We start from the raw sequence: 23,513 nt of genomic DNA on the forward strand, positions 1-23,513 counted from the left end.
ACTGCCTGAGGAGAAGGCAATTTCGCTAAGAGAATAAGTGGTTCTGTGTGAACTCAACTTAAACAAACTAATCTCCAATCCACAGAAAGTAGTTTCATTTTATTTTAAAACTACCTGGTTTTGAAATGCCACTTCTTGAGGGTTTATAGAAATATGAAATCTCCAGAAAGAAATTGTGGCTTGTTAAAAAAAAAATTTAAGTAAGTGCCTTCCTAACGGAGGCAGTTTTAAATCCCAGAATCTGAGATCCCATTGAATGTGCTTAGGAACCAGCCTATTCTAACCCAAGTGACTCTTGATGCCAAACCACAAAGGTCCTCTGACTACATTAAATTGTTGAACACCCCAATTTACAGATGGAGTATGAAGCCAAGCACCAAAAGTCCCACTAATCCTCTCTTTCTGGCCTGCTCAGCATCGAGTGAAGAATCAGATTTAGGATTATGTACTAGGATTATGGAAATTAATTAATTAATTAATTAATTTTAAAGAGATTGACTATGATGCTTGAACTAAATTATTGAAACCTGGAAAGAAACTTTCAAGTTCTTTAGCTAATATTTATCAAAGGATCATTCCCAGTAAACCGAAGGCTAGACTGTAAGCCTCTAAGAAAATCATTACTCAACTGTGCTTAAACCAAAGTCAAGATATTTAGAGCTGAAGACATTCAGAGCGAAGTTGAAAGTTGAAAGCTTCGAGGAAGAGAAGTGTGCTCCTGCCTCGGGAGGCAGCAGCGGAACCTCCCAAGTTAGATGATTCTGAGGAGAGGGATGGATTTGGAGGCACAAAGCAGAAACTGTTGAGAGGACAAGAGGCAGTGGGAGCGAGGCGGGCAGAGGTATACCAGACCATCAGGGCAGCGACAGCAAAGCCCTGGGGAGAAGATCTTGGAGGGATAACAAAGAAGCAAAGGAAAACTGGATTCTGGGGTCCTAAAAGAACCTAGGCGTCTGGCGGAGCCAGCGGGACCCGGAGGTAGGGATGAGAAGGTGCAGGGATGAGGGCTCGCACCAGCACGCGGGGGAAAAAAAGGGGGGGGGGGCGTGCAACGAGCGAAATGGTACCCTTGCCCAACTGCCCCGGTGCAGATCTCAACTCCTCGCCTCGCACCGCCTGGCCGCGCTGGTCCGCGAGGCGGGGAAGGAATACTAGAACCTTGTCCAGGACCCTGTCTCACCTTGTTTGCAGCGTTCTGGGGTCCCGCCGCTCGTCTGCCCGCTGCTGCGCTCCGAGGGCCAAAGCGGGAGTGGAGCCGCGCAGCAGGGGCTCCCTCTTGCTGCGAGGCACCAGCACCCGCACTCCGCACCCCCTGCTCGCCCTGGCCACTTTCGCCCTGTCCTCGCGTTGGCACAGAGCACGGACCCTGCACCCAAACGCCGCTCCAGTTATTTTCAAAAGTCCGCGTTCCAGGCTTCCCCTGAATAGAAGCTGAACTGCTGCAGTCGTAGCGGCAGAGCCTCCGCCTGACCTCACCAGGGGGTGGGGGGCCGAGGGAGGGAGGGAGGGGGGCGGGAGCCCAGTTGGGGGGGAGGGGAGAGTGGGGGGAGGGATAACGCAGGCGGGGGAAACATGGCGGCGGGGGTGGCCCCGGCGGCGCCTGCGCAGGAGGCGGGGGAGCTGGGGCTAGGACTGAGTGCAGGGTCCGAACTGAACTCCCTGGCCCTGGGCAAAGCGTGGCGAGGATGGACCCCGAGGCCGGAAGACCGCCAAGTAGCTCTCAAGCTTCCGAAACCTGGACGCTCGGGTTTGACCACACATGGCCTCTAGTGCCCAAGAGGCAGGAGAGGTAAAAACTGTCAAGTATCCAGGGACAGCAGTGCGTCCCCCCAGGTCACCCACTCCAAGAGGAGTCACACCGATTCCTCTTGCCAGCTGTGGCCTCCACCTCCTCATAGTCACGGTGGGGCCTGGGCAAAAGGTGAGCTCTGGAAATGGTGCCGCTTCACCCCAGTGGGACCCGCACCTCAAAATTCATCGTTCTAGTTCGATGAGGGCTTCATCTCTCCCTTTCCCCGCTGGCGTAGAGGATTAAGAAAAAGGAAGAATAACAACAACAAATACAGCAGATCAACGTTTACTGAGCATTTACTATGAACCAAGCCCTGAACTATCAAGTCACTTAACTCTCACAGCTACTCCACGAGGTCCATACTGTTATTATCCCCATTTTACAAGCTACAAAACTGAGGCATAAAGGTTAAGTAAGTTGCCCAAGGTTACACAATTAGTAAGTGGCAGAGCAAGACCCAGGATCCCAAGCAGTGTGATTCTCAGGCCCAAGATCTTAGCCACTACCCTAAACTGCTTCCAAACTCTAGTAGGACTGCTATTCTAAGAATACTTGATTCTCTCCTCCCAGTTCTGTCAACCTAGCCTCCAATAAAAATCTCAGTCAAGCCTGTTTTTTCCCTTTCCAGTCTTCTATTCATTCTTTGCCTTCTTGACGGTTACAGCCTGGGGCCACCTTCTTCTTACACCTATTCTTTCACCATTTCTACTTAAAATTCCAGACTTCTTGGAAAAATTAGTGGGAATTTGCTTCAGCAACCAGTTTTATCACTGGATTTTTGTGTGTTTTCTTTGTTTGTGTGCTTAAGGAAATGATGGGGTGAGTGCAGGGGTGGGCATTTATAACACTAGTTCTTTAGGTTTTCTAGTATTTCTCCCTTTCCCTACCAGTAAACTGGTCTGGGATCTGAGATCTCATCATTGCTGACTTGGTACTTCAAATTTCATATACTGAAATTCTAATAGTGAGTTTTATGTAAATTTGAGAATAATCAGCTACTGAAAATTTTGCTGGAACTGAAGATACCACCACATTGTAAGGTTTTGTCAAACTGGTGGAAAATTAGAAAGACCTCCAAATGCATATGGAAATTTTATTATTATATTTTACCTGTCAGTATATTCCATCCAATTCATCTTTATTAACAGAAATGCATTCATTGGCTTATTTAATGATTACTGAATACCTACATTACACAATAAATGGCTATTATGCTGAAAGCACCTGTTACAGAAGTTTACAATCTCACTGAGGAAATATCTTTAAAGCAATCAATTTCAGCATGTATCAAAAACATGGCACATAGGTTAAGAAAATAAACAAATTGAGTTGATATACATCCAAGTCACTGCTTCATTCCTACCATAAGATGGTTCATGTGGAGTTGCTTTACAATAAGTTCTCAAAAATAAATAGCAGGAAAATTGGATAATCGGATGTGGCCACACCCAAGCATCCCTTATCCACATAAGAACAAAACCCTCCAGGGTACATAGCAAAGGTGTTGGGATGGATGCAGTTACAGAATCTGCATTTGAACATAGAAATGGAGTAAGATATTTACAAATTTACTTATTTAATAGGAATTAGTTGTTGTCAGGTTCATTGCTGCTTTGTCTGAATAGTTAATTTAGAAAACAGAACACTGGACTTGGAGTCAAAGACACTTATGTGCCATGTGACATTAAGTTAAATCCTTCACCTCTCTGAGTGTACTTCCTGAACATAGCGTGGGGATATTAATAATACTGATCTGACCTGCCTCAAAGCATTGTTCTGGGAACCATAAAACATAATGCATGTGATAGTACCTTGTAAACTAAAAATTCTATACAAATGTAAGGTGGTATTTTTGTTAATATCAGACTGATTGGCCATTAGAAGCTAGGGATGTAGTTGTGAAGGATTTTACATGTTTCAATCTGGAGCCAAAAATGTCAAAAACAAGAAAAAGCATTTGGAATATAACAGTATGGTGAAAATCTGAAGAATGGGGAGACAAAGGTTCAGCAAATAGGAAGAAAACAAATCAAAACAAAATATTAGTGGTGAAAGAAATACAAAAGGTCAATAACATATTTCAAGTATTAGCTAGAATGTCCCCTAGATTAGTTATCTATTGATACATAATATATTACCACAAACCTCGTGGCTTGAAACAACACACATTTATTATCTTTCATCTTCCATGGGTCAAGAGTCCAGGCATGGCTTAGCTGAGTCCTCTGCTCAGGGTCTCACAAGGCTGCAATCACAGTGTTGCCAAGGCTGCATTCTCATCTGAAGTTCAGGGTCTTCATCCAAACTCATGCAGGTTCATGGCAAAATTCATTTCCTAGTGGTTATAGGATAGAGGCCCTCAGCATCTAGAGGCGCTATAATCTGCTCCTCCATGGGGCAGCCCACAACATGGCTATTTGCTTCTTCAGGGCCAGCAGAAGAACTTCTCTCTCCTTGGGAAGGGCTCAGTCCCCCTTTTAAGGACTGTCACCAGATTAAGTCAGACCCACCCAGGATAAATATCCCTTTTGATTAATTTGAAAATCAACTGATTTGGGGCCTTAATTACATCTTCAAAATCTATTCACCTTTGTTACATAACATAACCTAATCACAGGAGTGATAACCCATCATATTCACAGGTCCCAACTATATATAAGACAAGGAGAATATATAGGATGTGCACACCAGAGGGCAAGAATCTTGGGGACTTATCTTAGAATTTTGCCTGCCACACCCCTAAATGTTTAACACCGCCAATTTAAATATAAAATTATAAAATTTCACTAAGACAAAGACTAAACAGGCAGGTGTGGGCACACACATATACACATACCAAAGAGCACTGAGCTAGTGGCTAAAGCCTAGTCAGTCAAGAAGCATTTGTGAACCTGCTAATAGATGTGTAATCAAAGATTTCTATTATGTCAACTCCAATTAAAGAACAAATTGTAAGTTGTTAGGGTAGTTTTTTGCCTCTCTGGTCAATTTCCCTTTCTTCAAAACACTTCTCTGGTCCATTATTGAATGGAACCAGAATTTATGGAGTGCCCATAGGGTGTCTGCTTGAACCTTTACTCATTCCATAGAGTAGATGTACAGACTGGGGTGAAAAGGAGGTTTGTGTTCTTTGGTGACTCACAAACTAGTCCAGACAAGACAAGACAAGCAGCACACACACAAACACACAAACACATATACATACACATATATATTCATACTATATATTTAAAAACAGAAATAAATATGCACTTGATAAATGAAGAGACACCAACATCTTTCCTAACCCCATAGTCAGATAAGGAGTTCTGGAATAAATGAGCCCTTAACTTGGCTTAGAGGAGAGGTCAGGATCAAGTTGAAGGGCCAGGGAGAAGAAAGGATCTTAAGAATCTGTACAGATTTTATAACAACCTAGCCATAAACTGCACTAGCTCTATTTTGTGTTAAGACTTTGAGAAGATTCCAACACCACCCCACTCTGTCAAAAGTTTTCAGAGCTGACTTCTCAACACAGCTTCTATGTACTTATACTTCCCACAGCTCATATTTGGACATTAAGAGTCAAAACTTTCCTGTTAACTAGAAAACACTCCCACATCACAGAGCATCCTCAATATCTCTGTAGCTGCTCTTTTTCTCTGTGTCTTCAAACCACACGCAAGTCTCCCTTTTTACCTTGCCCCTTCTTGCTCCTCTAGCTGCAGGCTCTCTCCTTCATCCTTTCATTCACACAAAAATGTCAGCATGAGTGAAGTCCCTGATGTTGGAAAGATCTTGATGCATTTGAATAATGAAAGGACGCCAGTGAGTACAGAGGAACGAGAAGATGCAAATGAAATGATGTTGGAAATACTAGCAAAGGCTAGCTCCTGTTAAGACCTTGTAGGCAGTGGTGAGGTGTTTGGACTTTAAGTGCATGGAAAGCCACTGATGTGTTTTAAGCATTAGTGTGATATGAGGTAATATATGTTTTAGAATTACTGTGGCTTCTGAGTTGGAAGGGAGACTACTAAGAAGGCTAGAGTAGGCCAAATAAGTGACAATGTGGTTTGTAATAGGGTGGTTGCAGTAGGAAAAAAAAAAGCATTAGCAATACACTAAGGAGGAAGACCCAGCAAGTAGGAAGCCCAACTTGGTGAATAATGATGTCATTTAATAAGATGGTAAGGACTGGAGCAGTCAGATTTGGGATGGTAATTTGGGGGGAGTGGGCATTGGATAGACCCGTTTTGAAGTTACATTTTTTCTGTGAGATATGCGAAGGAGATATCCAATAAGCAGGAGATGTATGTGTCTAGGGCTCAGAATAGACTCTCCTCAATGGAGAGTTCTCATTGGCAGCCTTCTAAAAGAAATGGTGCATACCTATTATCTGTCTCCCCCAAAACTTACAGCCTCCAAATTGGACCTTCACTTCTACAACTTGACAGAAATTTCCTCCAATTGAATGTCACTATTTACCTCCCAATCACTGGTCAGTGAATTTTTCTCAGTTCTCCTTATCCCTACCACATTTTCCTCTGTAGCATTTAACCCTATAAACCTCTCCTTCGTTGAAGATTTCTCATCCCTCAGCCTTGAAGCCACACTATCCTCTTTTTCCTCCTATTGGCTCTCCTACTGATCTTTCTTTTTAGGGTATGTTTAATACCTTTAAATATATATACATATATGCATTTTTTTCTGTAGTCTCTGTAAACTTTCCAAATGATATATAAGTATATGGAATAAAAACTAAAAGTCTTTCCGCCCCTGCTTCATCCTTCCAACATCCCCTTCCCTTCCCCAAAGGTGACTACTCTTAACAGTATGGGGCTTCTGTGCATTTACATGTATATCAGTATATATACATATAGTTTGGGTTTTGTTGTTTGTTTTATACACAGATAAGATTATACTATCCCTGCTCTTTCTGGCTTCTTTCTTTCCCCATTCCTAACTGCATTCATTACCCAAGTTTTATTCTAAGCCTCTACATTTCTCTCTCCACCACTCTCCCTTGGAGAATTCATCCATTTTCCCTGCCTTAATTACCCCCTCTATTGGGATTACTTCTGTGAGAGACATCTGTTGGAACATCCAACCAGTGATCCACTTTCCCTTTCTCTGAGAACGTTTCCCCATTACCCATAGGGGTATCCATGACCACTTTTGCACTGTTACCAGGACACCCCTGGTCATGGTAGAATTTAAACACTGTCCACTGAGGATAATTATTTATGGGACTTGTCGGAAATAAAGCGGTGCCTGTAAGGGAATAAAAACGCTCTCTCGGTTCTGGAGGAGAAAAGAATTTATTTACAATCTTGCAAGATGGGGCGTCCAGCCAAACACGCGGGAGGCTGGCGCGCCAGAGGAAGACAATGGCGATGTTAAATCCCCTACTCCTAATTCGCAAGTCCCTCCCCTGTTTCCCCATTTACTGGGTACTACAGAGGTTACAGCCTATCCGAGAACACTAACTAATTCATCTTTTGAGATTTTAATTTGTACAGCCAATCCCAGAGAGCCAACTAGCTCATTATTGAGATTTTGAACTGATTAGCCAATGCCCCCCCAAATTTTTATTTTTTGCTGTGAGTTCCCGCCTCTGATACTACCTCATGTCTCTTTACATCAGGCAGATTCTCTCTTCTCTTTGTCTGGGGCTTGTTTAAAACTGGTTTTGCCTCCATTTCCCTTATTCCATGCTGTCTCTATGTGAAAACGAAACTTATTCCTTTCTTACAGATTCCCTCCTCTTTCTTTTTAAACACTTTTAGTTTTCACATTTTAGATTCTCAAATTTGCTAAGGGCTTTTTCACATTCCTCATCATACGGATCTTTCTTATTTTTGATTCTAGTGGTTTTGATGGGTTTTTGAACTAGCCTTTGAGCACACAGGATTATGTAGCACCCAGCTGTTATAAACATTTTGGCTGGAATGATAAGGAAAATTAAAATAGATGTTGCAATTCCTTTTCATTTCTCGAACTAATTTTTCAACCATTCTATGAGTGGGTTGTTAATGCTAGAATTTTTTTCTAGTTTCTGAAATAAGGCTGTTAAGCCTTGTAGGGCTTTGGTGATAGTTTCATTAGGCGCGGTATTATAGGGGATGAATGTGCGACAATTTCCCCCAACTATAGCACAGATGCCTCCTTTTTCAGCTAGCATCATGTCTAGGGCCATTCTGTTTTCCCATGCCATTCGGCTAGTGGCATCTAACTGTTCTGCTATTTCTTTAATGACATCCCTGGTATAGTTGATAAATTTTAGCTGATGATTGACATTTTTATTGATGGTGACTCACCAGAATAAGGACGATTTAAATTCTGCAGCTACTTGATTTTAGCTTTAAACTCATTAGGAACTTTCTGGGGAACCCCTATACTATCTACAAACATTTTTTTTATTGAAGGAACTAGGTACACTTTGTACATTTTTCTTTTCTCCTTTGCCTTGGGTTGGTACTTTTTTATTACTTTTAAATGCCAGGGTAAATGAGATAGCCAATTGAACCAGAGCACAGGTTCTCTCCACCTTTAGGTAGTGTTGGCCAGAGGATGCCCTTCCCACAGTACCATCAGAGGTCTGCTCGGGGTATAGTTAGGCTGGAGAAGTTGCCAGTACTATCCTTGCTCACATTCCACACCTGTGTACACAGAGCCATGGTACCAAGATCCTGGAGCCCTTCTTCCCATCTGGAGAGACAGGCAGAGTGGTTTCCGGGACCGAGGTGAGACGCTGGTATGGCTTTGACACTTCCCTTCTGGACTGGAGGGAAAAGGGAGGACAACGTACTACAACTTTCACCAGGAGTAGCATTTTTGAAAGAGGAGTGTTATACATTTAAACTCCCTTTCATGCTTTTTCATCCCCAAGGGGAAGGGCATAATCTGAACAGTGGGTTGTTTGGTTGTACAAGCATAACAGTCACTTTCTGTTTAGACTCTGGATGGTATGTTTGCCCCCATTCTACCCAGGCATTTGCATTTCCATAACCTGTCTCTATTTCTTGTGGTTTGCTTTAAGTCTTTGGTTTTAAGTGTTCTAATGACCTTGGGGTTAATTTGAACTGGAGAGTTAAATTCCAGCCAAGTTTCTCTTAATGGTTTTTCCTCCAACCCTGGGTAGGACCCATCCCTCATACTGTGTGGTTCACCAAGCAGTGTCCCAAGAATAACAGGGGTAGGTGTCTCATAAGTTATACTCTCAATGTTCGCCCCCCAACAATCTTGCTTTCTATTTGAACAGTCTGCTTACATAAATGCTTATATTCCTCACTCAGTTGTTGCTGACCGTTTTAGATTTTTACAGCTTATTACTTGACAAACATCAAATTGTACAGTTTGAGATACTTTAAGCCTTTGACTACACTTATAACCAGCTTAGCAGAACTTGTTACTCCTTGAATATAGAACATTATGATCAGTATAAGCAATATTTATCATTAAGCTATACACAGAGCACAATGCAAACATAGGGTTTAATGCAGCCCCCTTCCTTCCCCCTCCTAGTATGTTCTTTCAACTGTTGCCTATTTAAAGTGATCCTTAGGGGATCTGAGGTAGGAGTCACTTTCCAGGATTCAGGTTGAGTTGCTGGATACTTATCGTCTGGTTCAGGCACCGGTCCCTTCACTCGTGTGTAATGAGTCCAGCCTCTTTCTGCCGTTCGGACTGCCGTCTCAGTTGTCAGCAAGACCTGATAGGGTCCTTCCCAGATCGGTTGAAGTTTGGATTCTTTCCACGACGGATCAGAACCCAGCTGCCAGGCTGATGTCGATGGGCAGCAAATTCAAGAGGCGGGGTCTGAGCCAGCAGTCCACGGTGCCTGAGAGATGATAAAGTAGAAGACAAGGCCAGTATATAATTCTTAAGAAAAAGATCTTTTGTGTCTAGGGAGGGGAGCTCTCCAGTCCACCTGGGGAAAGGCAAACCAAAAAGCATTTCATAAGGGGAAATTCCCAGTTCTTTTCTAGGGGCAGTCCTGATTCTTAGTAGAGCTATAGGTAAGCACTTGATCCAAGGTAACTTTGTTTCCAAAACTAATTTAGAAAGATGTTTCTTTATGGTTTGATTCATTCTTTCCACTCTCCCAGAGGATGGTGGATGCCAGGGAGTGTGGAAGTCCCAAGTGACACCCAGGCTTCTCATGACATTCTGCAACACAGGAGGTAAAGTGACTGCCATTATCAGAGTCTATATTTTCCACTAACCCATAACGGGGAATGATTTGTTCAAGGATAACTTTAGAAGTTCCCAATGCTGTAGCTGAGGATAGAGGGTAGGCTTCCACCCATCCAGTGAGGTGGTCGACAATTACCAAAATATATTTTAAACGACCGATTGGTGGCATTTCAGTATAATCAACTTGAATGCTCTGGAATGGTCTCAGGCCCGGCTCTCTTCCCCCTTGTACCTGTTTTCTTAAAACCTTTTTATTAATTTTTTGACAAATTATGCACCGCTCACAGATTTGTTTAGCAACTGTATAAAGGCCTACACATCCAAATTGTCTAAGTACTACATCACACATGGCTTGTACCCCCCAATGACTCCCCTGGTGTAGGACTGCTAATATCTCCCTCATTATTTGTTTATTTAACATTTGTCTGCCATCTGGGAGAAACCATTTCCCCTGATCATTTAAGGTTGCTCCTAACTGTTTCAACTCTTTTACTTCTTTGGCAGAGAATGTAGGGACCCCAAATTCCTTAGGGATAGAGGGTATTAGGATCATTATTTTTAAAGGGGGGTAGAGAGAGGCCTCCTTAGCCTTTTCATCAGCCAACCTATTGCCTTTTGCCTCAAAAGTAGGTCCCTTCTGGTGTCCATTTATATGCACCACTGATATTTCTCTAGGTAAGAGTAGATTGGTTAATACTTGTTTCACCAATTCCCCATGAACCAGTTCTTTTCCTTTGCTATTGATTAATCCCCTTTCTTCCCAGATCTTTCCAAAGGTGTGGACTACCCCAAAGGCATACTTAGAGTCAGTGTATATTGTACCATCCTTTCCTTCTAATAATTTGAGGGCTTGATTTAGTGCATACAATTCACAAGTTTGAGCTGACCACTTATTGGGCAATCGGCTAGCTTCTTTTACTTCACAAGTTATCCCATCCACAACTGCATAGCCATTGTGCCTTTCTCCTTCTAGGACTTTGGAGGATCTATCTATGAACAGTCTTTCCCCCGAGTGCAGGGGAAGATCCCTTAGGTCAGGTCGGACTCGAGTTTGGTATTCAATTAGGTCTAAACAGTCATGCTCAGGGGTCTCTACTTGCTCAGGCCCCTTCCAGAGGAAGGAGGCCGGGTTTAGGCTATGATCTGTTGTTAAGACCAAATCATCTTTTTCCATTAGGATTGCTTCATATTTTAAGATTCGAGAATCAGTTAACCATTTCCCTGCCCTTTGAGACAGAATAGTTCTCACTTGATGAGGAGTACTAACTACTAATGCCCCTCCAAAGGTTAATTTCCTGCTTTCTTCTACTAAAAGGGCAGTTGCTGCAATGGCTTGAACACACCCAGGCCACCCCCTAGAGACTGGATCTAAAACCTTCGAAAGGAAAGCCACCGGCCTTCTTTGGCCTCCCCAGATTTGGGTTAGGACCCCCAAAGCTGTTCCCTTATCTACTGTAACAAACAGGTGAAAGGGTTTTTCGAGGGAAGGAAGTGCTAGAACAGGAGCTTGCACCAGTGCCTGCTTGAGTTCATTTAATGCCTTTATTTCCACTTCCTCCCATTCTATCTTGTCAGGCTCTTCCTCTAGTAATTTTTGGTATAGCTCTTTAGTTCGAGATGCAAAAGAATCTATCCACAATCTACAGTACCCTACCAATCCCAGGAATTTTCTTAGCTCTCTTTTTGTTTGAGGAAGAGGCAACTCTACTATGGCCTGGATTCTTTCTGGATGGATTTTTTTTTTCCTTCACTTATGAGGTGGCCTAGGTACTTAACTTCCCTTGCTACAAATTGCAGTTTACTTTTAGATACCCTTAATCCTTGTTCCCCTAAAAAGTTCAGTAGATTTTTCGTAGCTTGAGCCACCACTTGCCTTTCTTTACCTGATATTAATAGATCATCTACATATTGCAGAAGGGTGATTTCAGGTGGGACTGGAAATTTTTCCAGTACCCTCTCTAACTCTTGCCCAAAGAGATTGGGGGACTCCGTGAAACCCTGAGGTAAGACCGTCCATCTGTATTGCTGCTTTCGCCCATTGAAGGGATCTTCCCACTCAAAGGCAAACAGGTCTCTACTTTCTGGATCAAGGGGACAGGCCCAGAAGGCATCCTTTAAATCTACTACACTAAACCACTTATGATGGAAGGGAATTTTACTCAGGAGAGTGTAAGGATTAGGAACTACAGGGTGTCGAACCTGGACAATTTTATTAATGGCCCTTAGATCCTGCACCATTCTCCAGCTACCATCTGGTTTCTGAATGGGGAGAATGGGAGTATTAAAAGAGGACATACAGGTTTTCAAGAGTCCATCCCGAAGGAGACCCTCAATGATGGGTTGGAGTCCCTGTCTTCCTTTAAGAGGAATAGGATATTGTTTCTGGCACACGACCTCCCCTTCTTTTTTAACTTGATTTTAATTGGGGGAATTTGCAACCCTCCCCTGTTTTCTTCTTTTACCCATACCTCCTCCTTAATGTCTCTTTCATCTTCTTCAGTGAGCAGGGCCAAAACCTCAATCCGTCCATTCCTTACCTCTAAATCCAGTCCCATAGGTATTATTAGGTCTCTTCCTAATAAATTACTCCCAGCTTCTGGGATGTGCAACAAGGGAGCTATGATTTGATTATTTTCCCAACAAATGTTAGTAGGTTCAAGAATGGGAACTTTAAATCCCTCCCCTTTTACCCCTGTGACGGTGAGGGAACTGCCAGAGAGCCTGGCCCCCTTTGGAAGATGATTTACAGAGGAGCAAGCTGCTCCAGTGTCTACCAAGAATGTAATTTCCTCTTGATATGGGCCCACCTTTAAATTTACTAAAGGCTCCCGGTGGGCTTCTGAGATGAGGAGCCTCTGACTCTCCTAGTCTTCAAAATTCATTAGCGGTATAACTCGACCCTCCTTCTGTAAGTCTGGGCACTCCCTTTTGAAATGGCCAGGCTTTTCACAATGATAACACCCTGCAGAGTTCTGCATTTTCCTTGCTCCTTTTTTTAAATCAGCCCCAGCCCCCTCCCCTATCTCGCCTCTGTCTGCATCCCCCATTTCCTGTTTCTAATCTTTTCTTGACCAAGTGGTCAACAGTGGCTATCATGACTTTAGCCTGCTGCTTTTGTTTTTCGTCCTCCTTCTTACAAATACTTTCTGTGCTTCCCTTAATAACTCCTCCAATGGCTTATTCATCCATCCATCTATTTTCTGAATCTTTTTCCGAATATCAGGCCAAGATCCCTTCACATAGCTGACCTTTAACATTCCCTGGGCTACAGGGTCATCAGGGTTCATACCTGAATATTTCCTTACTTGTTCTCTCAATCTTTGTAGATAAGCAGAGGGAGACTCATCTTTCTCTTGATTTACCTCAAAGGCCTTATCCAAATTTTGAGATTTGGGTACCGCCAATTTTATTCCCTCTACAATGAGGTCTCTGAGATCCTTCATTTGTGCCCTATCCTCTTTATCATTATTATCCCAATCAGGGTCAGTATTTGGAAATTTTTGCTCTGCTGCCATCACCCCTTGCCCTGGCGGGTGTTGCCTTTCCCATTCTTTCATAGCAGCCCCTCTTATCATTCCTCTCTCCTCTTTTGTAAAGAGGATGTTTAATATGGACATAAGTTCAGACCACGTGTATAGGCTAGAGCCTAGGAACTGATCTATTTGCTCAGCCAGCCCCATTGGGTCCTCTATTAGCAATTTCATCTCCTTCTTAAAATTTCTTACTTCTGCACTCGTTAATGGGGCATTTACATACCCGACTTCCTTTGGCCCCATAGGCACCTCCCTCAAGGGGTAAAGGGATTTAACGGGGTGATGTTCCCTTACTCTCTTTCCTTCAAGAGTTTTTGGAAATGGAAAATTCTGTACATCCTTTTTGCACTGTATTAATTCTTTCCTCAACCATTGATGGGTCATATCTGGTGGGGCAGTTGGCGCCGATGGGCCTCCTGATTCCCCTGGAACCTGTGCGGACCTTATTAGGTCCTCAGACTCTAACAATCTCTGCCCTGGGGGAGGAGGGGAATAGTAGGGAGGAGGAAGGCTTAATAAGGGGTCCCAGGGTTTAGATTCTACCAACTCATCTTCCAAGTTTGGGTTTTTATCTTTCACAAGGTAAAGGGGAGTTTTTTTGTTCTTTAGCCAGCACGTGGCATAATCAGACTCCTCCTTAGAAAAGGGTTTCTTCTCATTAACATAAATTACAAGGTTGGCACAGAGCCAGTTCTCCTCTGACCCATACTTTGGCCAGAATACGTCTGGTGGTGAAATGCTTTCTTCAGTCCAAATGTAACAACAGTATTTAATCATTTTCTTTTTGTCCTTTCCCTTGGTCCGATCGCTATCGGTCCAATATTTTAACATCCTACCTAGTGGGCTATCTGGAGGGATGTCCCCGAGGGACTCTATAGGTGCCCCCTTTTCTTCTTCCCCGGCCGGCCAACTGCCTCTATTTCCCATCCTGAGTCTTGTCTGGGCTTCTTTCTCTCAGTTCCTTTCGCTTCGTCTGTCTCTGGCCCTTTCCCTCGCGGGAGAAGGGAACCGCAGATTGAGACTCCGCACTCGCTTCGTGCAGTATGTCGCACGTCTCAGTCACACACAAGCAGCTCCAGACTCATCAGGAATTCCCGACCACCAAGGCAATATATTACTTTTCTTACCTTGGTCCGTGCACGGAGTTGCCTGGTCAAACAGAGGCAAGCCCTTTCCCCCTTTTCTCATCCACAACCGGCAGATCCAAGCGTCTGGTCTCGGGCCCTTTAGCTGCCGGAGATGGGCCCCCAATGGCGGAGTCCGAGACCGCTCAATCAGCGGGGCGCGCCTTCCCTTTGTCCACCTCGGGGGTCCCCCTCCGAAGCTTTGGATCCCGGACGAGCCCCCAAGTTGTCGGAAATAAAGCGGTGCCTGTAAGGGAATAAACGCTCTCTCGGTTCTGGAGGAGAAAAGAATTTATTTACAATCTTGCAAGATGGGGCGTCCAGCCAAACACGCGGGAGGCTGGCGCGCCAGAGGAAGAGAATGGCGATGTTTAAATCCCCTACTCCTAATTCGCAAGTCCCTCCCCTGTTTCCCCATTGACTGGGTACTACAGAGGTTACAGCCTATCCGAGAACACTAACTAATTCATCTTTTGAGATTTTAATTTGTACAGCCAATCCCAGAGAGCCAACTAGCTCATTATTGAGATTTTGAACTGATTAGCCAATGCCCCCCCCAAATTTTTATTTTTTGCTGTGAGTTCCCGCCTCTGATACTACCTCATGTCTCTTTACATCAGGCAGATTCTCTCTTCTCTTTGTCTGGGGCTTGTTTAAACTGGTTTTGCCTCCATTTCCCTTATTCCATGCTGTCTCTATGTGAAAACAAACTTATTCCTTTCTTACAGGACTTGACATGGAATGTTAAGATTTCAGAAAATGTTTTTATTAGTGTGGCATTCAGTAATGTGCAGCAAGAGAAAAAGAAGCTATAGTTTATGGTTTTTCCGTTTTCAAACCAACAGGGAGAAGTGGAGTCACTGAATTTAGATTGATAGAGTCCAAATTAATAAAACAATTCTGTGTACTTCCACTTCAGTCCAGGATGGGGTAACTGGGACCATAATGACCCTCCCATTTAAAACAAACAAAAAAACAGACAAAACAAATGAAACAGCAGCTTGCAAGACACTGGACATAAGGCAACAAGAGCAGTTAACACTAAGATTTGTGAAACAAACAAGATGATCCCTATTGAGAGTTTCCAGGCCATATGGAAAGGAGAAGAAACCCAGGAAGAGCCTGTGACTCCCTGTTTGAGGAGAGTGAACTGAGAGTTCACGAAGATCAAGGCAGCTGGAGTTTGCAGGACAGAGTAACAGACAGGAAAGAGCTACACACAGAGAGAATTCCTGCCCCTTGAGTATTGATCTGAGTAAAGGTTAGCACATGCTTGTGAGGAAACTACCCTCAGCAGAGGAAAGAAACTTCAAAAAGGATTAGAGGTAACAGTGCCCTTGCCTAGTACTCACACAGAGTCAAGAATGGTGCCTAGTCTCACCAAACAGGATGAAAAACCTCAGGATTCATGGGGCTTTGGGTAGCAAACACAGAAAGGTCAGATTGGATTATCCTTGAAACTTCAAACCAATCACTTGACCTAAAAATGAACAATGAAAGAAAAAAATAGATAAATTGGACTCCATGAAAATTAAAATATTTTGCACATCAAAGGACATTATCAAGAACAAGAAAAGACTACCTACAGAGAAAATATTTCAAAAACATATATCTGATAAGGGTTTAATATCCAGAATATATAAAGAACTCCTACAACTCAACAACAAAATGATAAACAACCCAAATAACAAATGGTCAAAGGACTTGAATAGTATTTCTCCACAGAAGATATACAAATGGCCAATAGTACATGAAAACATACTCAACATCATTAGCCATTAGGGAAATGCAAATCAAAACCACAATGAGATGGCATTTCACATTCCTAGAATGGCCACTATTAAAGAAAATAGAAATACCAAGTGTTGAAAAGGATGTGGAAATAGAAACACTCGTACAGTGTTGGTGGGAATGTAAAATGGTGCAGCCACTGTGGAAAACAGTTTGTGCTTCCTCAGGAAGTTAAACAATAGAACTACCATATTACCTGGCAATCCCACTTCTAGTATATACTCAAAAGACTGAAAGCAGGGACTTGAACAGATATTTTTACAAACCATATTCTAGCACATTATTCATAATGGCCAAAAGATGGAAATAACACAAATGTCCATGAACAGATGAATGGATAAACAAATGTGATATTACATATAATGGTATATTCAGCTGTATAGAAGAATGAATTTCTGAAATATACATTCTACAACATGGAAGAAACTTGACAATATGTTGAGTGAAACAAGCCAGATACAACAGGACAGATATTGTTTTATTCCTCTTATGAGAATTAGCTATCATATGAAAACTCTTAAAGCCAGAAAATAAAGTACAGATTACCAGTGGTGGGACAGGGAAGGTGAATGGGGAGATAATGCATAAAGGGCTCAGGGTCTCTGTTTGGGGTGAAGGAAGAGTTTTGGTAATAAATGGTGATAGTACAACATCATAAATGTGATTAATGCAACTGAATTGTATTTTTGGCAATGGTTGAGATGGGAATTTTTATGTTGTGTATATGTTACCAAAATTTTATAAAAAGAAAGTGACAATGACAATAAAGTGCAAAAATGATTCTGGACTGGATATAATGATGGAGGAGAAAATGCCCAAAAGAACATAATTGAGACAACTGGAAAAAATGGAGTATGAACTATTTGCTTTATATCAATGCTAAATTTCTTGAACTTGATAATGGTACTTAAGGTGGTTACATACATGAGTGTCCTTATTCTCAGGAAATGTACATAGAAGTGCTAAGTGTTAGAGAAGCAGGATGTATGCAGCCAACTCTCTAATGTTTAGAACATAGATTGATAGATGATAGATAAATCATAGACAGATAGATATAGATAGAATGCTATAACAAATCTGGCAAAATGCTAATAGTTGGTAAGAATCCATTACCTAATACAATATCCCAAAGATATTTCCCTATGTTTTTCTCTAGAGTTTTATAGTTTTAACTCTTATATTTAGGTCATTGATCCATTTTCAGTTAATTTTGTATATGGTATGAGGTAGGGTTCCACTTTCATTATTTTGCACGTGAATATTGAGTTTTCCCAGCATCATTTGTTAAAAAGACTATTTGTTCCCCATTGAGTAGACTTGGCACTTTTGTCAAAAATCAATTGACTATAGATGTGTGGGTTTAGTTCTGAACTTCCAATTCTGATCCATTGGTCTATATCTCTGTCCTTGTGCCAGTACCATATTGTTTTGATAAATAGCTTTCAAATAAGTTTTGAAATCAGGAAGCCGAGTCCTCCAACTTTGTTCTTCTTTCTCAAGATGGTTTCAGCTACCCAGGGTCCCTTGTTCTTCCATATGAATTTGAGTTTTGGCTTTTCCATTTCTGCAAAGAACACTGTTGGGTTTTGATTGAGATTATGTTGAATCTGTACATTACTTTGGGTAGTATTGACATCTTAATGATATTGTCTTCAATCCATGAACACAGGATATCTTTCTATTTATTTGTCTTCTTTAATTTCTTTCAATTATAGTTTTCCATGTACAAGTCCTTTACATCTTGGTTAAATTTATCCCTAGAAATTTGATTCTTTTAGTTGCTATTGTAAATGGAATTTTTTTCTTGATTTCCTTTTCAGATTGTTCATTGCTGGTGTGTAGAAACAATGCTAATTTTTGCATGTTGATCTTGTACCCACCACTTTGACAAATTTGTTTATCAGCCCTGGTAGCTTTTTTATAGATTCTTCAGGATTTTCTATTTATACAATCATGTCATCTGTGAGTAGAGATAGCTTCACTTCTTCCTTGTGAATTTTGATGCTTTTGTTTCTTTTTCTTGCCTAATTGCTCTGGCTAGAAGTTCTAGTACAATGTTAAAGAGTAGTGGTGTAAGTGGGCATCCTTGTCTTGTTCATAATCTTAGGGTAAAGTTTTCAGTCCCACTGTTGAGTATGACATTACCTATAGGTTTTTCTTATATACTTGTATCATGATCCATTCTATCCCTAGTTTTCTGAGTGTTTTTATCAAGAAAGGGTGCTGAATTTTGTTAAATGCCTTTTCTGCATCAATTGAGATGATCATGTGTTTTGTTTCCTTCATTCTATTAATGTGGCAAATTACATTGATTTGTTTTCTTATGTAGAACTAGCCTTGCATTCATATGATAAATCCCACTTGGCCATGGTGTATAATTCTTTTGATGTGCTGTTGGATTCTTTTTACTAGTATTTTGTTGAGGATTTAGGCATCTATATTCATAAGGGGTATTGGTCTGTAATTTTCTATTCTTGTGATGTCTTTATCTGGCTTTGGTATTAGGGTGATGCTGACCTCATAGAATGAATTAGGAAGTGTCCCCTTCTTCAAATATTTGGAAGAGTTTGAGCAGATTTGGTATTAATTCTTCTTTGAATGCTTGGTAATATTCATAAATGAACCCATCTGGTCTGGATTTTTCTTTGTCGGGAGCCCATTTCAATTTGAGTCTATTCCATTTGATGAAAATGTTGGTATCATGGTGTCACCCTGCTTTGCTCTGGCCTTCTCAGTGGGACAAAACAAAATAAATGATATTAATTGATATTATTTTTACTCAAGATACTTGTATATAAATCTAGCCAAAAGGAATACTTTATTAACTTTATTAACTTATTTTTCAATTTAAGTTGCACTATTATTCCTCTTTCTGAACTCTACCTAAATTCTTATATATTTGAAAATCAATATAGCAGATTATTTTTTGCAACATGGAACAGTTATGTATAGAATATCAATCTTTTCCTATGTTCCTTATAATTGGTAGATTTTTCCCCTACTCAGACTTCATTAAACACTTGAGTTATAAAAATGGAAATTATAAATTTTTTAGTTGGAGAGGCTATGAGAGATGGTCCAATCTCTCTGTCTTACAGATGAGGAACCTGGGTGAAGACTGAGTATTCATTCATTCATTGTGCAAATATTTACTGAATATCTACTATTTGTTCTATGTGTTGCAGTGGAATCAATGTCTTGCTCTTAAGGAGCTTTTATTATAGTAGAGGGAGTAAGACACTGTGCTGGTTTGAAGCTATTATGTAACCCAGAAAAATCCATGTTCTTTTAAGCCATCCCTGTGGGTGCAGACCTATTGTGGGTGGGGACTTTTTGATTAGGTTGTTTCAATTGAGATGTGACCCACCCAATTCAAGGTGGGTCTTAATCCTTTACTGGAGTCCTCTATGAGAGGATAAAGGACAGAAAAAAAGCCAGAGAGCTCAGAGAGAAACAACCACAGAAGCCGAAAGAGCCACTGAAGCCAGAACCTGAAAGCAACAAAACCGAGGAAAGAAGGACCAACAGATGCCAATCATGTGCCTTCCCATGTGTCAGAGGTGTCCCAGATGCCAGCAGCCTTTCCTCAGAGAAGGTATCCTATTGTTGATGCCTTAATTTGGACACTTTAATGGCCTTAGAATTTTTTAATTGTAAGCTAATAAACCCCCTTTGTAAAAGCCAACCCATTTCTGGTATATTGCATTTTGACAACTTTAGGAAACCAAAACAGACACTAATTAAGTAAACAATTGAATAAATAAGAAAATTTCAAGTAATGTTAGGCATTATGAAGAAAATAAAACAGAGTAATGGGATAACATGTGATCTGCGATGAGAGAAGCTACTTACGAAGGGGTGGTCAGGGAAGGATGCTCTTAAGAAGTAAAATTTGCATCTAGCCCTCAATCAATGAGAGGAAGCCCTCCGAGCAACAATGAGGTAATATCATTCCAGGGAGGGAAATACAAGTGAAAAAGTCCTGAGACATGAATGAATTTGGTATGTTAAAGGAATAGAAAAAGAGTCAGTATAGCTGAAGGTTAGTAAATTGTCATAAAATCATCCTGTAAAGGTGGGCAAATCCCATTGTGGGTTGTGTCAATGAACTTGGGCATTATTCTAATTGCAATAAGAAACCATAAGAGTATTTTTGGCAACAGTGATATGATTGGTCTTAGTATTTTAAATGATAATATTAATCAGTGCCAAAACCTTGAATCAAACTACAAAAATAGCTATAATTATCACTAATTTTCAGTTGTGTACGGAATTGCCTGGGCATACATTGAGCTTGTTTAATATCAATACTTTGAGAAAACATGGAAATTTGTTTTGAAAAAGATAGCAGGAGCAGAGTCTAAATGTGTTATTGTAGTAGGCTGTTACAGTAATGGCCCCCATCAAATCATATCCCCCTTATCCATACTTTCACATAGTCCCCTAACATACTGACTCTGACATTGACTCTGTGACTTGCTTTGGCCAATGGGACATGAGCAAGCATATCACAAGCAGAGGCTTGGAAAATGCTTAGGAATTGGAGCTTGATTTCTCTGCCTGTGGAACCCAGTCATCATGTAAAGAAGCTCAGGGTAGCCTGCTGCGATATGAGTGACACTTGACCCAGTTACCTCCATTGCCCCTGCTGATAGCCATCCAACCACCAGACATATGAGTAAGCTCAGCCACAGGAGTAAGCCCTGCTGACACCAAGTGGAACAGAAACAAGCCATCCCAGCTAAGCCCAGCCCAAACTAGGCTCACAGAATATTGAGTAAATCAAATATTGTTGTTTTAAGTCACTACATTTGTTTGTTTGGGTAGTTTGTTATACAGAAATAAATAAATGAGGCAGCTATATAAGTAGAACTGATTTTAATAAGCTTGAAGGTATGTCAAAATTTGTGCATTACCATATCTATACTAATTTAAGCTCTACCTCATAAAATAACTCAATCTGTTTCAGAGGTACCTATGGCAATTTAAAATGATAGATTACCAAAATATCAGCAACACAATAATTTAAAAATGATTCCCAATTTTATTAATATTAGTTAACCCTGTATAGCTATCCAAACACCATTCCAAAGGGATTCATCTACATTTGTTTAATGGCTAATTTTAGGAAAGGGACTTGTAAATCCAACTCTTACATGGGATTTCTTTTTTTTTTCTTTACTTCAATTTTCACAAGGATCAAAACCAAAAAATTATTAAATGTCCAATTAAAAAGTCTCCTTCCCATCCCTGTTCCGTCCACTTGTTTCCCCCATCCCATGTAACCATTGTTATTCATTTCTAATATATCCTTCCAGAGTTTATTATTCTTTATTCTAGACTAAATCAGCAAAATGATATCTGTATGGATTTTAGAGTAGTAAATGTGGTAAAGGGAAGATATATTTGTTAAAAAGAGACCAACTCTTTCTGCATATTATGTTTTCCATTCTTCTCACCCTCAACTTTTTTAATGCAATTTTATTGAGATGTATTCACACACTATATAATCCATCCAAATATACAATCAGTGGCTTACTGCATTTGTGCATTCATCACCACAATTAATTTTAGAACATTTTCATTACTCCAAAATAAGAAAAAATAAAAATAAAAAGGACACCCCTATTATTTATATATTTTTGTCTTTATTTATTACTCATCTGCCAATACACTGGATAAAGGGAGTGTTAGTCACAAGGTTTTTGCAATCACACAGTCACACAATAAATGCTATATAGTTATACAATCATCATCAAAAATCAAGTCTACTGGACTAAAGTTCAACAGATTCAGGCATTACCTTCTAGCTATTCTAATACACTAGACACTAAAAAGGAATATCTATATAATACATAAGAATAACCTCCAGACTGACATCTCAATTTAATTTGAGATCTCCCAGCCACTGAAACTCTATTTGTTTCATTTCTCTTTCCCCTTTTGGTCAAGAAGGCATTCTCAATCCAACAATGCCAGGGCCAAGCTCATCCCTGGGAGTCATGTCCCACATAGTCACCCTCAACTTCTGCTTGGGTTTTATTAACTAAGTTAATTGAAGAAGAATTTGTTTAGTCTCTTCTCAAGTATTATTCTAGGTGCTGGTTATATATTAAAAACATCATCAATATGCTATGGTGAAACCAAAAAATTAGGGTTTAATGTATGACCTTAATCTCACAAATAATAAAACAATAACTTTTCCAAATGTAGTATCCTGTAGCCAAGAAATCAAAATTTGAGACTCGGGCAAGATGGCGGCATAGAGAGGAGTGGAAGCTAAGTAGTCCCCTGGAACAACTACAAAAAACCAGAAACAACTAGTAAATAATCCAGAATAACTGCGGGGGGACTAACGAGACCATCCACTCATCATACACCAACCTGAATTGGGAGGAATGCCCGAGAACACAGCATAAAATCTGTAAGTAAAACCTGCAGAACCAGGTCGGGAGACCCCTCCCCCATAGTCCGAGCTGCAGAGCCACGTGGTGCCACAGAGAAGCTCTCTCCCAGCAAGTGAATACAGCTCAGCTGAGCTCCAACTGGGTTTTTAAGTAGCGAGTGTGAACTGCTCACTACAGGTACGCAGCCCCAAAAAACAGACAGAGGCTTTGGGTGACGACTGACCTGGGAGAGCCGGAGGGTTGCCTTGGACTGGGTCTGAAGGGGACTATCTGTTTCTTTTTTGGCTCAGTGGAGAAAGCCCCAGTCATTTTCAGTTTCCAGGGCTGTGACTCGGGGAAGGGTGGAGACACCACAAGCAGAGAGCGAGACCACTGAAATGCTAATGACCTCCACCTGGGAGCTCTGTCTTCTCTAGGAGGAAAGGGGTGGGGCCCTTTCCATTCAGAACCAGACCCCAGAGCCTGGGGGAACAGGGCCATACCTCCTCACACCACAAGTCAAGAATTATAGGTTAACAGGCATCACCTGCTGGGCAGAAAAGCACAGTGACCTGAGGCATCAAAGGGTGGAGCAATTTTCTAAGACACACCCGCAGGGAAACCAGATACTGAATATTTCTTCCCTCTGGGACCTGAGCCTGTTCTGGTCTGGGAAAACCTGATTTGGATAACCAAGGAAACCATGCCTAGA

At 41.2% G+C, this 23,513-nt stretch overlaps 1 protein-coding gene across 2 annotated transcripts in view; it reads right to left on the bottom strand.

Annotated features, from left to right (window-relative positions):
* KLHL13 (kelch like family member 13) overlaps positions 1-4,021 on the bottom strand; it is a 368,989-nt gene extending 364,968 nt beyond the window's left edge. Inside the window, exon 1 of one of the 2 annotated variants that reach the window (XM_037822303.1) lies at positions 3,938-4,021. In XM_037822303.1, coding sequence (XP_037678231.1) covers positions 3,938-3,961 — 24 coding nt within the window. In that variant the 5' untranslated portion in view covers positions 3,962-4,021. Of the gene's footprint in view, positions 1-1,180; positions 1,290-3,937 lie in introns of those variants that run through there. The other variant, XM_037822305.1, reaches the window with a different exon arrangement.
* Positions 4,022-23,513: the final 19,492 nt, after the last annotated feature.

This window comes from Choloepus didactylus, chromosome X (genome assembly GCF_015220235.1).
Source record: "Choloepus didactylus isolate mChoDid1 chromosome X, mChoDid1.pri, whole genome shotgun sequence".
In the NCBI taxonomy this organism is placed as follows: domain Eukaryota; kingdom Metazoa; phylum Chordata; class Mammalia; order Pilosa; family Megalonychidae; genus Choloepus; species Choloepus didactylus.